This window comes from Crocuta crocuta, unplaced genomic scaffold (assembly GCF_008692635.1).
Source record: "Crocuta crocuta isolate KB4526 unplaced genomic scaffold, BGI_CrCroc_1.0 scaffold83, whole genome shotgun sequence".
Classification (NCBI taxonomy): Eukaryota; Metazoa; Chordata; class Mammalia; order Carnivora; family Hyaenidae; genus Crocuta; species Crocuta crocuta.
Window position 1 is genome coordinate 2,410,814 of NW_027529638.1, and position 13,126 is coordinate 2,423,939.

Here is a 13,126-nt window from a genome sequence, read left to right on the forward strand (position 1 = left end):
GAGAAAACAGCCTCAGAAAAATTAAATGACTTATTAACAGTTGGTTAAAAGAAAATTAGTTTCAGGACCAAGTTGTTTGGCTTCCAGTCCTGTGTTCTGTATACCATACCATTGACCATTTCTCTTGTTCATGGTGGTAGTTTTTATTCACTACTCTCAGACCTGCTTGGCTAAAGAAAATACACACACCAAGAAATCAAAGCAAGTACAAATATTATATAAACAATATCTTAGTGTCTGTCAATGTGGGTTTTTTCCAAATGCCTTGTATTTGGAGTGTGTATTGATGAGTGTGCAAGAGGGACGATTCCAAAAGCATAGACTGCATTTTTAAAAGTGCTTGTGACAAAACATTTGTTAGTGCACATATGCATTCTTTATTCTGAGAAGCTACATATAATTGTAATATATATTTTTAATATTTTTTTTACTTATTTCTGAGAGAGAGAAAGAGACAGTATGAGCAGGGGAGGGTCAAAGAGAGAGGGAGACACAGAATCTGAAACAGGCTCCAGGCTCTGAGCTAGCTGTCAGCACAGAGCCTGACGTGGGGCTCGAACCCACGAACCATGCGATCATGACTTGAGCCAAAGTTGGATGCTTAACCGACTGAGCCACCCAGGCACCCCTGTAATATATATTTTGGTAAGGAATCTTCATGTTGTATAATTTAGATTTGTTGGTGTTACATACCCTAGAGAAAGCTTCCAAACCTTTTAAACTAAATAATAAGTGAAACGAAAGCTGAGCTGCTCTGGAAGAGAGTGGGAGAAAACCTCCCAAGGTGGACTCCAACTACAACTGGCTCTTAGAACCACCGTTTAAAAACCATTTCTCTGGGACATGTAGAAACCAGTTAAGTCTATATATATCTACCATCTTTCTTCGGCTGTGGAATAATATTACACCCAGGCAATTTGGGCAGAGTATTTTTATTTACAGACTTGTTCTAAAATTAAATGGTGATCATTTTCTATTTTTTTCTTACTGGTAATGTTGATTCAGCTTCCAAGAGTACACTCTGTTCATTCATGTATTTATCACACCCTTAACCGACATTTATCAAATGTCTATAGTGTGGAATGTATTATTCAAACTCTTTTATATGATCATCCAAAAAAGAATTTAGAACCTAGTAGTGAATATTATTATCAAACAGCTGTACTCTGAAGTGAGAGACAATAAAATGCCCCACGCATGGCAAAAATAGGACACCATGGAATCTTAGAGTGTACGGTGCAGACCCCTATTTCTCAGCTGAGGTGCTCTTTCCTGAGAAGGCTCACAGCTGAGCCTTGGTTCAGGAACTGCTTTGGGCAGCAAGGAGCTGCTCTACTCGCTTCCTAGAATTGCATGCATCTAGTGACAGGACTTTGCACAATGGTCTGAGTTCTTTGCCTCCCACTGGGATAACTCCAGAGTTATCTTACTAGAGACTGGCCCATGGCATCACCTGAGCTGTTGCTATATTTCCATCATTGTGTCTCCTGTCCCTTTCCAGGCCTTCTTCTCATACTCTCTTGCAACTGCTTTTCCTAGGAGTGCCTCTGGTAACCTCCTGCAGATAAGCAAATCATTTCAGAACTATTTCCCTGGGAACCCGACTCAAAACACAGAAAACAGATTAGAGAGTTTGCATGAAACTGATAGCATATTAATGGGAACTAGAATATTAACAGATTTAAGATATGTAAAGCTATGAAGAAGAGGGCATTTCAGGTGGTGGGAACACTCTAGCTGACATAGCTATTTGAATAAATTATGTGGACAATGACAACAATTGACTAATTTGCCAGTGGATAAAACACATGAAGAGACTAGTCTAGATTGGAAAGATACTGAGGAAAGGAATTCATTTTGTAGGTAAGTAAAACACCCTAAAGAATTTTTGAGCATGGATATAACAAAATGAGACCTGAGTTTTAGAAAGAATATGCTTATATAGTTTTTTTAAAAATTCAAAAATTCAAAATTGTTTAATTAAAAAAAACTAAGAAAAATACTACAAGAAAAATATCTGATTACATATAAAAGCACTGACATTTTCTATGTATTCTACATGAATAAGACAATCAAGATTTGATAGATCCTTAAATCAGATACTTCTGCATTGGCTTAATTGATCAATTTCTGCTAAATCCATTATGGTGACTTTTTCCAATACAAAATGTGGGGAAATAGAGTATATCAACGCTTATGTCAATATCTAAAATCATTTAATACAAATACATTTTCTTGTATTGGTACCAATTCTATCTAAAAGAGATTTTTTTTTAAGTTTATTTATTGATTTTGAGAGAGAGAGAATGCACACGTGTTGCAAGGGAGGGTCAGAGTGAGAGGGAGCGAGAATCCCAAGCAGGCTCCTCACTAAAAGTGTTCCTAAAAGAGATTTTGATGTATGTTGATATCTAAAGAAGTATTCTTGGAGCAGCTGGGTGGCTCAGTCGGTTAAGCAGTCAACTCTTGATTTCATCTCTGGTCATGACTTACTGTAGGTGAGATTGTGCCCTGTATGGGACTCTGCACTGACAGCACGGAGCCTGCTTGAGATTCTCTCTCTCTTCTCTCTCTTTTTCTCTCTCTTTGTCTCTCTCTCTCTCTCTTTCACTCTCTCTCTCTTTCTCCCCCTCTATAGTCTGTCTTAAATAAATCAACATTAAAAAACTAAGGAAGTGTTCTTTGAAATGGCAAAAGTATTGAATTTACTCTAATTCTTATATGGTAATGTATTCATTCAACAAATATTTACTGAGTACTACCATATGCTGTACCGTGAGATCACAGAATAAGAAAGGAAAATGAAGTATCAAAAATAGTACAAGTGTGATCAGTTCTACAAAAGGGGAAACACCAACTGTTCTGGAAATATGTGACTGGAGGACCTACTTAGGTATAAGCATGACAGATAACTGGAAATGTTTGAGATGAGTAGTTATTAGCAAAGAAAAGAAAGGGAAAAGTATTCCAGGAATGGAGAAGAATGTTCCATGCAAGGGCAAAAGAATATTCTCAGGTTTGGAGGAAAGAGTGCTTGACACATGTAAGCATCTGAAATAAGAGCGGGGTGGCTAGAATAGATGTGGAATTGGGACATCGTTCCTTATTAGCTAAAATATGGTACACAGGGGAAAGACATGAAGGGTTTTGCAAACCATGTTAAATTTCCTGAACTCTGTTCAAGGGGTAAGATCAAGTTACTGAGGTATTTTACATGGGAGCAGGGAGTGACAAAACTAGATTACTCAGTGGCTTCCAAGTGGAGAATCCATGATGCAGCTGCCATTGGACCAAGACAGACTGGATGAGAAAACTCCAATTAAGAGGCTGGTGCTCCAATTCAAAGGAAATGAAGAGCAATGGTTTTGGGCATGGGGATGGACAGAAAGAGATGTCTTTGAGAGATATTTAGGTGATTGAAATAAGATTTGGTTTCTTAACATAAATGTGTAGGAGAGGAAAGAAGATTCTAGGCATCTGGCTTGGAGAAAAATAACTATAATAAGTTGGAGATATTGTTGTTATTATTATTTAACTTGTAAACTTAGAGGAATGGAAACATATTGCTTTGCTTTTTGTGTAAAGCACTCTGTACCATATAGAATTTACAAACCTGGAGAAGAGAGAGATAATTTAGGAGAACATAGTCTGACTTACCAGTAGCAAGTAACAGTATTGACTTGAGATATAATATAGCCTTTTTTACAAAATGTGTGCAAATAACTTTTTTTTTTTTTTTGCTACCAGAGCTTTTTAAAATGCAGTATGTCCCCTTAGAATAGGGATTCTTGTGGACTTGTCAATATATTCTCTGGCTTCAGGGCATTTGAATCACAAAGTATACAATATCATAGTGGATTTTTTGAGCAGTCCACTAGATATACATATGTTATGTTGGACACACAGTTTATATAGTCTAGAGGAAAAAGTATGAATCACAGAATGTAGGATTCAGTTTAGGCTCCTCAAATAACTTGTTGTCTGGACCTCATTTTCTTTTCCTCTAAGATATAGACAGCATGATCAAATTACTAGTAATATCCTGTTTACTCTCAGTTTGATGCAAGTATCTATTATGAATGAATATTTGAATGTGTATGTTTGCAAATACACATATGGACACATGTATGCACATATATATGTATATATATATGTATATATACACATAGAAATGTTATATGGCAACTTCAAATTTTCCTAACCACTTCACACCAACAAAGGTTTGTTTCATTTTAATTTTTCATGGTTTTCTTCATCTTATATTATAGTATTTATCTACCATTATATTTCTTTTCTGGGTAGAAATATGTGATACTTTCCTTTCATCAGGGATTTTTCTCTCTGAAATTAACTTATGAAACATGAGGGCACCAGGGCACACTACTGTATCTGGCATCTTCCAGTGTGTTCTCTGCCTTTCTGGACTCAAGTTTATTTACAGGGTGTTCTTGTTTACCAAGCATGTCTGCAGGTTGCAAGGAACCTAGAAATATGTATGAAGAACTTAGCTGAGTATCATAAATATTTCATGTTCCAGACGATCCTCCAAAGCTATGTCTAAGTTACTGTGCTGTTGAAGCATAGGGGAAAGTCTTTCAGCTTCATAATAGAGAGAAATAAATTCTTACTAAATATTTTTCTTCTTTTTCCCCCCAACTTACCCTATCTATAGGGGAAGAACAAACTGTTGCCTTTTGAGCTGCTGATTAACCAGTGGTAAATTATTCCCAACCTTTGATTCTCCTCGTTTTCTTTTTCTTCCTCTCTCCTTTCTATTTTTGATACCCACTGATATTTCTAAAGATTGGGTGGGATAAAATTCAGACCAATTTCACTTGGTATTTTAAAAAAGATTTACCCTGGCAGCAATTTTTACTGTCAAGTTAAAGGACATTTAGAAATTACTTGTATGTGTTATTCATACTATCAATGTCCCATTAGCTTGTTCTGTTTAGAATCTGCTGCATCACCAAGAGATAAAAAATGCAACTGTGCATGTACCAAGATAATGACTGCTCATTACCACCTGGCTAGCACATATTTTTATCAAGGCTCGGTTTTCAAAGTTGATCTGAGGATAGATGAAAAAAATAAAAATATAAAGCTCAAAAGCATGGAAATAGACTTAGCAATCAAAAATCAGAGAGGTTAAGTTTGGGCCAGATAACAAGAGGCTTCAGTTAAAGGGTTTATTTGCTTGAAATACCAACCTCTCAAGCATCCCTTAAGTCTTCATGAGGAAAGGTTTTACTGACTACACATGCTAACATCTCATTAAGAATGGAACATAAAGAAGATAAATTACAGAGTCAAAAAGGTGAACAAGGTAAGTGGAGGCCACAGTTAACTAAATGCAGGTCCCTTGATTTGTGGGTGGGGATTTTTTTGTCTTTTTTTTTTTTTTTTTTTTTGGGTCTTTCTCTGATTTANCAGTACCAGATACAATCTAGGGATAAAAACACTGGCCTAGAGTGACCACGTGAGTATTGATTGGGAGTAATAGTTATATAGTGCTGGACAGTTTAGTGCTCAAAAGTCTAAAAACGTCAGGAGTATATAGCATTTTTGCAATGTAGTAATCATATTGAATTATGTTTTTTTTTTATTTTTTCCCTAGAAATAAGTACTAAGACAAAAATTTAAACTGTGATCTAATTAGGAGATATTATTGGGATAGATATGTAAAAGAAGGCAAGAAAATCTCTAATAAGAAGATTTTTGAATACCAACAGTTTGAACTTATGTGTAAAAATATAAGTTATATCGGTCTGTCAAACTCCCACAGTATTTGCCATTTAGACATATTACTGATAATAAGATCCACTATACTTACCCCAATGTTTAAATTCTTAAGTGATAATTGAATTATTTGAAATGTTAGTACTGAGTAAACACATTAGATTAACCTGGTTTGCAATAATAGACTAATTTACCCATATCAAAGATACAGCCAGTCAAGAGACACAGAGGAGAGAGATTGTGAGGCACTTTACACCTCTCTCCAAATCCTTTCTTCTCACATTGGACACACACATTGTGTCTGTAAGGAAAGTTTTATTGATTTCCCCACGTAGTTTACATTATAAAATATATCCATTTTTTACTCTAGAAAGTGTAAAGCTTTAGGACATTTTCCTGGAAGCCATAAGCAGTTATTCTACAGATCCTGAGTTTATTTACTACACAGGACACCCTGCTAAGGGCTTTTATAGATAAGGACTCTTTTTCCTATTAAATATTATTAGTCTCTAACTGGAGGTCTAGTAGACAAAGACAACCTCCTTTCTTTTTTTCCTCTCCCTGACCTTCACCCTCTCCCCCTACAACACAAATAACAATAGAAGAAGTGAATGAGATCTTAGACCAGGTGCTTTAACACTTTTTCCCCCCAAATACTTATCAGTGAAATGTGACTGAGTCAAAATTTGCAAAAACAAAACAAAACAAAACAAAACAAAAACATTTCCCAATGCATGTAAAGATTCAAGCATATAATGAAATTTTGAAACCTTACAGTTGCAAAGTAGCAGAAAAACATCAGGAGTATGCCTACAATTTCTGAAAGAACTAGAAACTGTTTGAAATTAAAGAATGAAGTAATCATCTAGATAATCATGATGATGATGATGATGATGATAGTAATTAAGGTCTCACCACTCAAGCACTCTTCTATATTCTTTATGGGTATGGTTTTATAAGATGCATAATAATCTTCTGGGATAGGCACTATTATTTTGCTATTTAACAGATGTAGAAACTGGGGCATAGAGAAAAAGGTCTTAGCCAGGTTTGCTAACAAGTAGATTGTGCTACCATTTATCAACTTAAGGAAGGCCAACTCTCAAATCCATGTTGTTAATTGCTAATCATATAGGAGAAGAACAAAGACATGTCAAATTCAACCTACGTTTATTAAAAAAACTAGATAATAAAAGGGAAGATGACATTAAAAAATAGTAGCAGAGGAGTGCCTGGGTGGCTCAGTCAGTTAAGCGTCCAACTTCGGCTCAGGTCATGGTCTTGTGGTTAGTGGTTTCAAGCCCTGTGTTGGGCTCTATCTATGCTGAGAGCTCAGAGCCTGGAGCCTGTTCAGATTCTGTGTCTTCTTCTCTCTCTGCCTCTCCCTGCTTGCATTCTGTCTCTCTCTGAAAAATAAAATATTTTTTTTTAATTTAAAGAATAGTAGTGGAGAATCAGTTTTGTTGATTATCGCTATTGCAAAAATGAAGTAGCTACTGAAATTAACGAGTAAGCAATGGTTTTATTGAATATCTGTTTTGAATGTAGTGTCATATTATGGTCTACAAGACATATGAAATAGAAGATATAGCACATAACAGAAAACCTGCCAAAAAAGACTGGAAGTTGAGTTAGAGGGTATGGCAAATGAGATATAGTTAAGTATCAACATCAGAGAGGTGTTAATTGAAGCAATTTTCAAACAGATAATTTTTCCAAAAAAATGTGATCATCAGGCTAAATTCTAAGTTAAAAATGCCTTATTAAAGGAGTGGTTTGGAATATGATTTTCATTTGTAAAATTCTAAATAATGTGAAGGCGTATAAACTAAACTGAGAAAAGAGTGGTAAACAAGACTGAGGGAAGTATGACCTACATTGCCATCTGTTGGGGAAATGCACATCTGTCACACTGAATGAAAGATGAAGTTTGGAAATTCCCAATGAATCTCAACAGCCAGCATTACTATTTAAGAGCAAAAACAGATTTCAAGCCTAATTTAGCTTTTTATTTTTTTTAATTTGGAAAAGATATTTAAAGAAGAAAAAATATCTCCAATCAGAAACCATGGCTTTTAAGGTTTCCAGATATAATTTTAGATCTAATTAGAATAGAATTGTGCTAGAGAAAGAATATTGTCAAAACTTGTCTCCAGAGTTGATTTTATGCTTTCCAGAAGCATCTTGTTTTCTGACTAATGGATCTGTGCATTTCACAAGATATGGTGGCCAAAATCCTATGCCGGAAGTTAGTCTCAGCTCTAACATGGTGTTATTTTGAGTAGTCATTTGACTCGTTAGGTCTAAATTCCCTTGTTAAAGCGGGTAAGATTGGATTAAGATTAACTTTCAGTTGCTCTCCTATTTGTTATATGCACCTATTTAAAAAATAGCCTGTTAATAATTGCATGCTTGATATACTTATTTTATAGATAGAAATTGTGTTCCCACAGCTACTTTTTCTCCTTCTTCTTTTCCACCCCTCCTCCTCCCCCTCCTCCTCCTCCTTATTATTATTATTATTATTATTTTACTTCTTCTGAAATCTTATAGCAGTGTCTGTTCTCTCCTTTAGGGTGGAGTTAGTGGGTTGACTGGAGAGCTAGAATTTGGAGAGAATGGAGGAAATCCCAATGTCCACTTTGAAATTCTTGGAACCAACTATGGAGAAGAGCTTGGCCGAGGTGTTCGCAAAGTAAGACCAGACACATTGATACATGCATTTTTTCCTAAAGCAACTATAATTTTGTTTGATTTTACTCCATGCAGTACAGTCACAGTAGGCGTTAAAGTCCATACTGTAGTTTGAAACAAAAGGGGAAGGGGAGAATATGGTATTTAAATGCCTTTAATTACTTATCAGAAGTATTAAGCAATGCATTTCATTTATGCCTTAGAATAATTAAAAGAAAAAAGTAATCTAATGGTTTCCTAGGGAACTAGCATCATCTTCCATTCATTATAATAATTTTCATAAAGTAGGGAATTTAATATTTAAAGAATGCATAACTACTTGGTTTTTAACTTGTAACATGCACAAAATCAGAATAAGAGCTTTGATAAATTTCATACAGTAAGAGGGAAAGTCTACTCTAAAAACTGACATTACAGTAATTCAAATTCTATGCTTGTCATGTAATAAGTAGAAAATGGTTTGTAGGAAATGAGCTCTTGTTCTATACTCCAGGCCACATGTAAGAAGGTGAGTGCTAATAAAGGATATTTTACAAACTACTGATACAATAGCTTTCTGAAGGAGAAATATAAAAGCCCCTCTTGAAATTACTTTTCTATAGTTTGGATTTGCCATTTTTTATATATTTTTGGTAGAAAAAAAAACTAAGATAATTGAGTGCACTTCCAGAGCTCACAACTATAAATTTCTAACTGTATAAAGGTAGCTGCATTGAGAATAAGAGCTTCTTCAATAGGTGTTCTCTCCAGTGCTGAGATGTGGGCTGCAGAGAAACAGACAAAACAGTTAGGAGTTATTCTAATCCTCAGTAAAACTTCCTAGAAAACTTATGCTAGAATAGCACTGCTAGGAATTTACCCAAGGGATACAGAAATGCTGATGCATAGGAGCACATGTACCCCAATGTTCATAGCAGCACTCTCCACAATAGCTAAAACATGGAAAGAGCCTAAGTGTCCATCAACAGATGAATGGATCAAGAAGATGTGGTTTATCTATACCATGGAATACTACATGGCAATGAGAAACAATGAAATCTGGCCATGTGTAGCAACATGGATGGACCTTGAGGGTGTTATGCTGAGCGAAATAAGTCAGGCAGAGAAGGACAAATATCATATGTTTGCACGTATAGGAGGATTAGGAGGAACTTGACGGAGGAACAAGGGGGAGAAGAAGGGCAGAAATGGTGGGGGAAAGGGAGAGAAGCAAACCATGAGAGACTCTTGAATGCTGACAAAAACTGAGGACTGATGGATGTGGGGGGAGGGGGGGATGGGCATGGAGGAGGACACTTGTGGGGATGAGCACTGAGTGTTATGTGGAAACTAATTTGACAATAAACTATTAAAAAAAAAAAAAGAAAACTTATGCTAGAGAGGAGTAGAAAGTGCCTTAATAAATATGTTTTTAATTATTGTCTTATAGTGAAACATAGGAGACATAAAAACTACATAAAACACAAAGATAGTTTATTGAATTATTTTAAAGGAAACAACCACTACTGACATCAAGAACTATGGCATATTAGGGGGGATGGGCATGTAGGAGGACACTTGTGGGGATGAGCACTGAGTGTTATGTGGAAACTAATTTGACAATAAACTATTAAAAAAAAAAAAAAGAACTATGGCATATCAAGCATCTTAAACACCCCCATGTACTTCTCCCTGATATATCCCTGGCTCCTCTTCTCACTAGTATAACCATTAGTCTGACTTTTCTGATACTCATTTTGTTATATTTTAAATATAAGTTTTATCCCTGTGTGCATCCTTAAATAACATAATTGAATTTTGCCACTATTTCAGTGTATGAATGGACTCAATGTTGCATATATTATTTTCTTGCTTCTTATGTTCAACATTCTGTTTGTGTTCTCCATTCTTGTCATTACATGCAGTTGTAGTTTATTTCTATATTGCTGTTGTTTTCTACCACGTGAATGTGTCCCAGGCCACTGTGGTCTCTATCCATTTTTAGACTCTTATAAGAAAAGCAGTTATAAATATTCTTGGAAATATATCTTGAATATATACTCTAGAACTTGTGTGTATATTTCTGTACGTTTGGAGTAGAATTGCTTAATATAAGGAAGCATATTGGGACACCTGTATGGCTCAGTTGGCTGAGCATCCAACTCTTGATCTCAGCTCAGGTCTTGATCTTCAGTTCCTGAGTTCAAGCTCTGTATTGAGCTTCATGCCTGGCTTAGAGCCGACTTAAATACATATACATATACATATACATATACATATACATATGCATATGCATACATATACATATATGTATATATACTTCAAGCATATCTTGAATTTTACTGTATAACCTCAAACCCATTTTCATAGAGATTTGCTAATTTTCATACCACCAGCAATGCAATAAGTTTTCATTGCCCTATGTTCCCACCAAATTTTGGTTTCATTAGACTTCACAAAATTTTATTAAGTTATTGGGTATATAATGATATATCTTCATGGTTTCAAGTTTTGTTTCAGTGATTATATAAAGCTTCTGCATATTTGCTTATACTTTTTGACACTTCAGATTCCTTTTTGAGTTAATTGCCCATTCAAGTCCTTTGTACCTGTTCTTCTGGGTTGTCTTTTGTTTTTATAATTGATTCTAGGATATATATACAAACATATATATATATATGTTTGTTTTTATACATAAATATATGTTTAAGTTTTTATTTAAATTACATTTGTTTTCACAGTGTTTTAACTCTAGAGAACAAACTGAGGGTTACTGGATTTGAGTTAGATGAGGGATGGATTAAATAAGTAATGGAAGTTAAGGAGGGCATTTGTTGTGATGAGCACTGGGTTTTGTACGTAAGTGACAAATCACCATATTCTCCACCTGAAACTAATATTACACTGAAAACTAACTGGAATTTAAATAATTTGAAGAGAGAATAGTTCCCTGAGGACCCTGGGGCAAGTAGCACCTGCTATGGTAAAGATAACTCTTTTCCCAACACCTAGCACAAAAATATAAATAAAATAAATAAAAATAAATAAATCCTCTTACCCATCAACACCAGTGCCATTATTCTCTGCCAATATCCACCCTCCCAACAAGGGACGTTTACTTTTGCACTAGCAGCTGGAAGTCAGCCCTCAGTTCCCAAAGCCTTCTCTCCTGACTACCAACTCTTATAAAAGAACACCTTAAATAAATTTGGAATAATTTATTTCTTATAAAGGAACTCTTATAAAGGAACACCTTAAATAAATTTGGAATTTATTTCTTTCATGACCCCTTGTATTCAACAATAGTGTGATTAATTTATCATTGATTTGCAGTATATTAATTCTTTTTTTAAATTTTTTGTTTCAAGTTTTTATTTAAATTCTAGTTAGTTAACATATAGTGTAATTTTGGTTTCAGGAGACTATAGCGAGTCATCACTTACACATAACATCCAATGCTCATCAGAACAAGCGTCTTTCTTAGTACCCATTACCCATCTAACCCATGTCCCCACCCACCTCCCCTCCAGCAACCATCAGTTTGTTCTCTGTATTTAAGTATCTCTTATGGTTTGTCTCCCTCTCTCTTTTATTTTCCTTCCCATATGTTCATCTGTTTTTTTTTTCTTAAATCCCACATATGAGTGAAATCATATGATATTTGTCTTTCTCTGACTGACTTATTTCACTTAGCATTATACACTCTAGCTCCATTCACGTCACTAAAAATGGCAAGATTTCATTCTTTCTGATGACTGAGTAATATTCCAGTGTGTATATATATATCACCTCTTCTTAACCCATTCATCAGTCGATGGACATTTGGGCCTTTTCAGTAATTGGACTATTGTAGATAATGCTGGTGTAATCATTGAAGTGCATGTGCCCCTTTGAATTAATATTTTTGTATCCTTTGGACAAATACCTATTAGTGTGATTGCTGTATCATAAGGTAGTTCTATTTTTAACTTCTTGAGGAATTTCCATACTGTTTTCCAGAGTCACTATACCAGTTTGCATTCCCACCAACAATGCAAGAAGGTTCCTTTTTCTCCGTATCTTCTCCATCACCTGTTGTTTCTTGTGTTGTTGATTTTAGCCATTCTGACAGCTGTGAGCTGATACCTCATTGTACTTTTGATTTATGTTTCTCTGATGATGAATGATGTTGAGCATCTTTTAAAGTGTCTGTTAGCCGTTTGTACGTCTTCTTTGGGAAAACTTCTACTCATGTCTTCTGCCCATGTTTTAATTGGATTATTATTTTTGGGGGGTGTTAAGTTTTAGAAGTTCTTTAAATATTTTGGATACTAACTCTTTATCAGATTTTTCATTTGTAAATATCTCCCTCCATTTCATAGGTTGCCTTTTAGTTTTCTTAATTGTTTCCTTCACTGTGTAGATTTTTGTTTTGATAATGTCCCAATAGTTTATTTTTGCTTTCATTTCCCTTACCTGAGAAGAAATATCTAGAAAGCAGCTGCTCCAGTGAGTATCAAATAGATTACAGCATGTTTTTCCTCTAAGATGTTTATAGTTTCAAGTTTCATATTTAGGTCTTTAATCCATTTTGAATTTAGTTTTGTGTATGGTATAAGAAAGTGATCTTCATTCTTTTGCATGTTGCAGTATAGCTTTCCCAATACCATTTGTTGAAGAGACTGCCTTTTTCCCATTGGATATTCTTTCCCACTTTGTCAAAGATTAATTGGCC

The 13,126-nt window shown here is 35.0% G+C and overlaps 1 protein-coding gene across 3 annotated transcripts in view; it reads left to right on the plus strand.

Annotated features, from left to right (window-relative positions):
• Positions 1-13,126, plus strand: part of GRID2 (glutamate ionotropic receptor delta type subunit 2) — a 1,445,111-nt gene that overhangs the window by 882,710 nt on the left and 549,275 nt on the right. For all 3 annotated transcript variants that reach the window (XM_077762310.1, XM_077762308.1, XM_077762309.1), the window contains one exon: positions 8,315-8,434. In XM_077762310.1, coding sequence (XP_077618436.1) covers positions 8,315-8,434 — 120 coding nt within the window. The remainder of the gene's footprint in view (positions 1-8,314; positions 8,435-13,126) is intronic.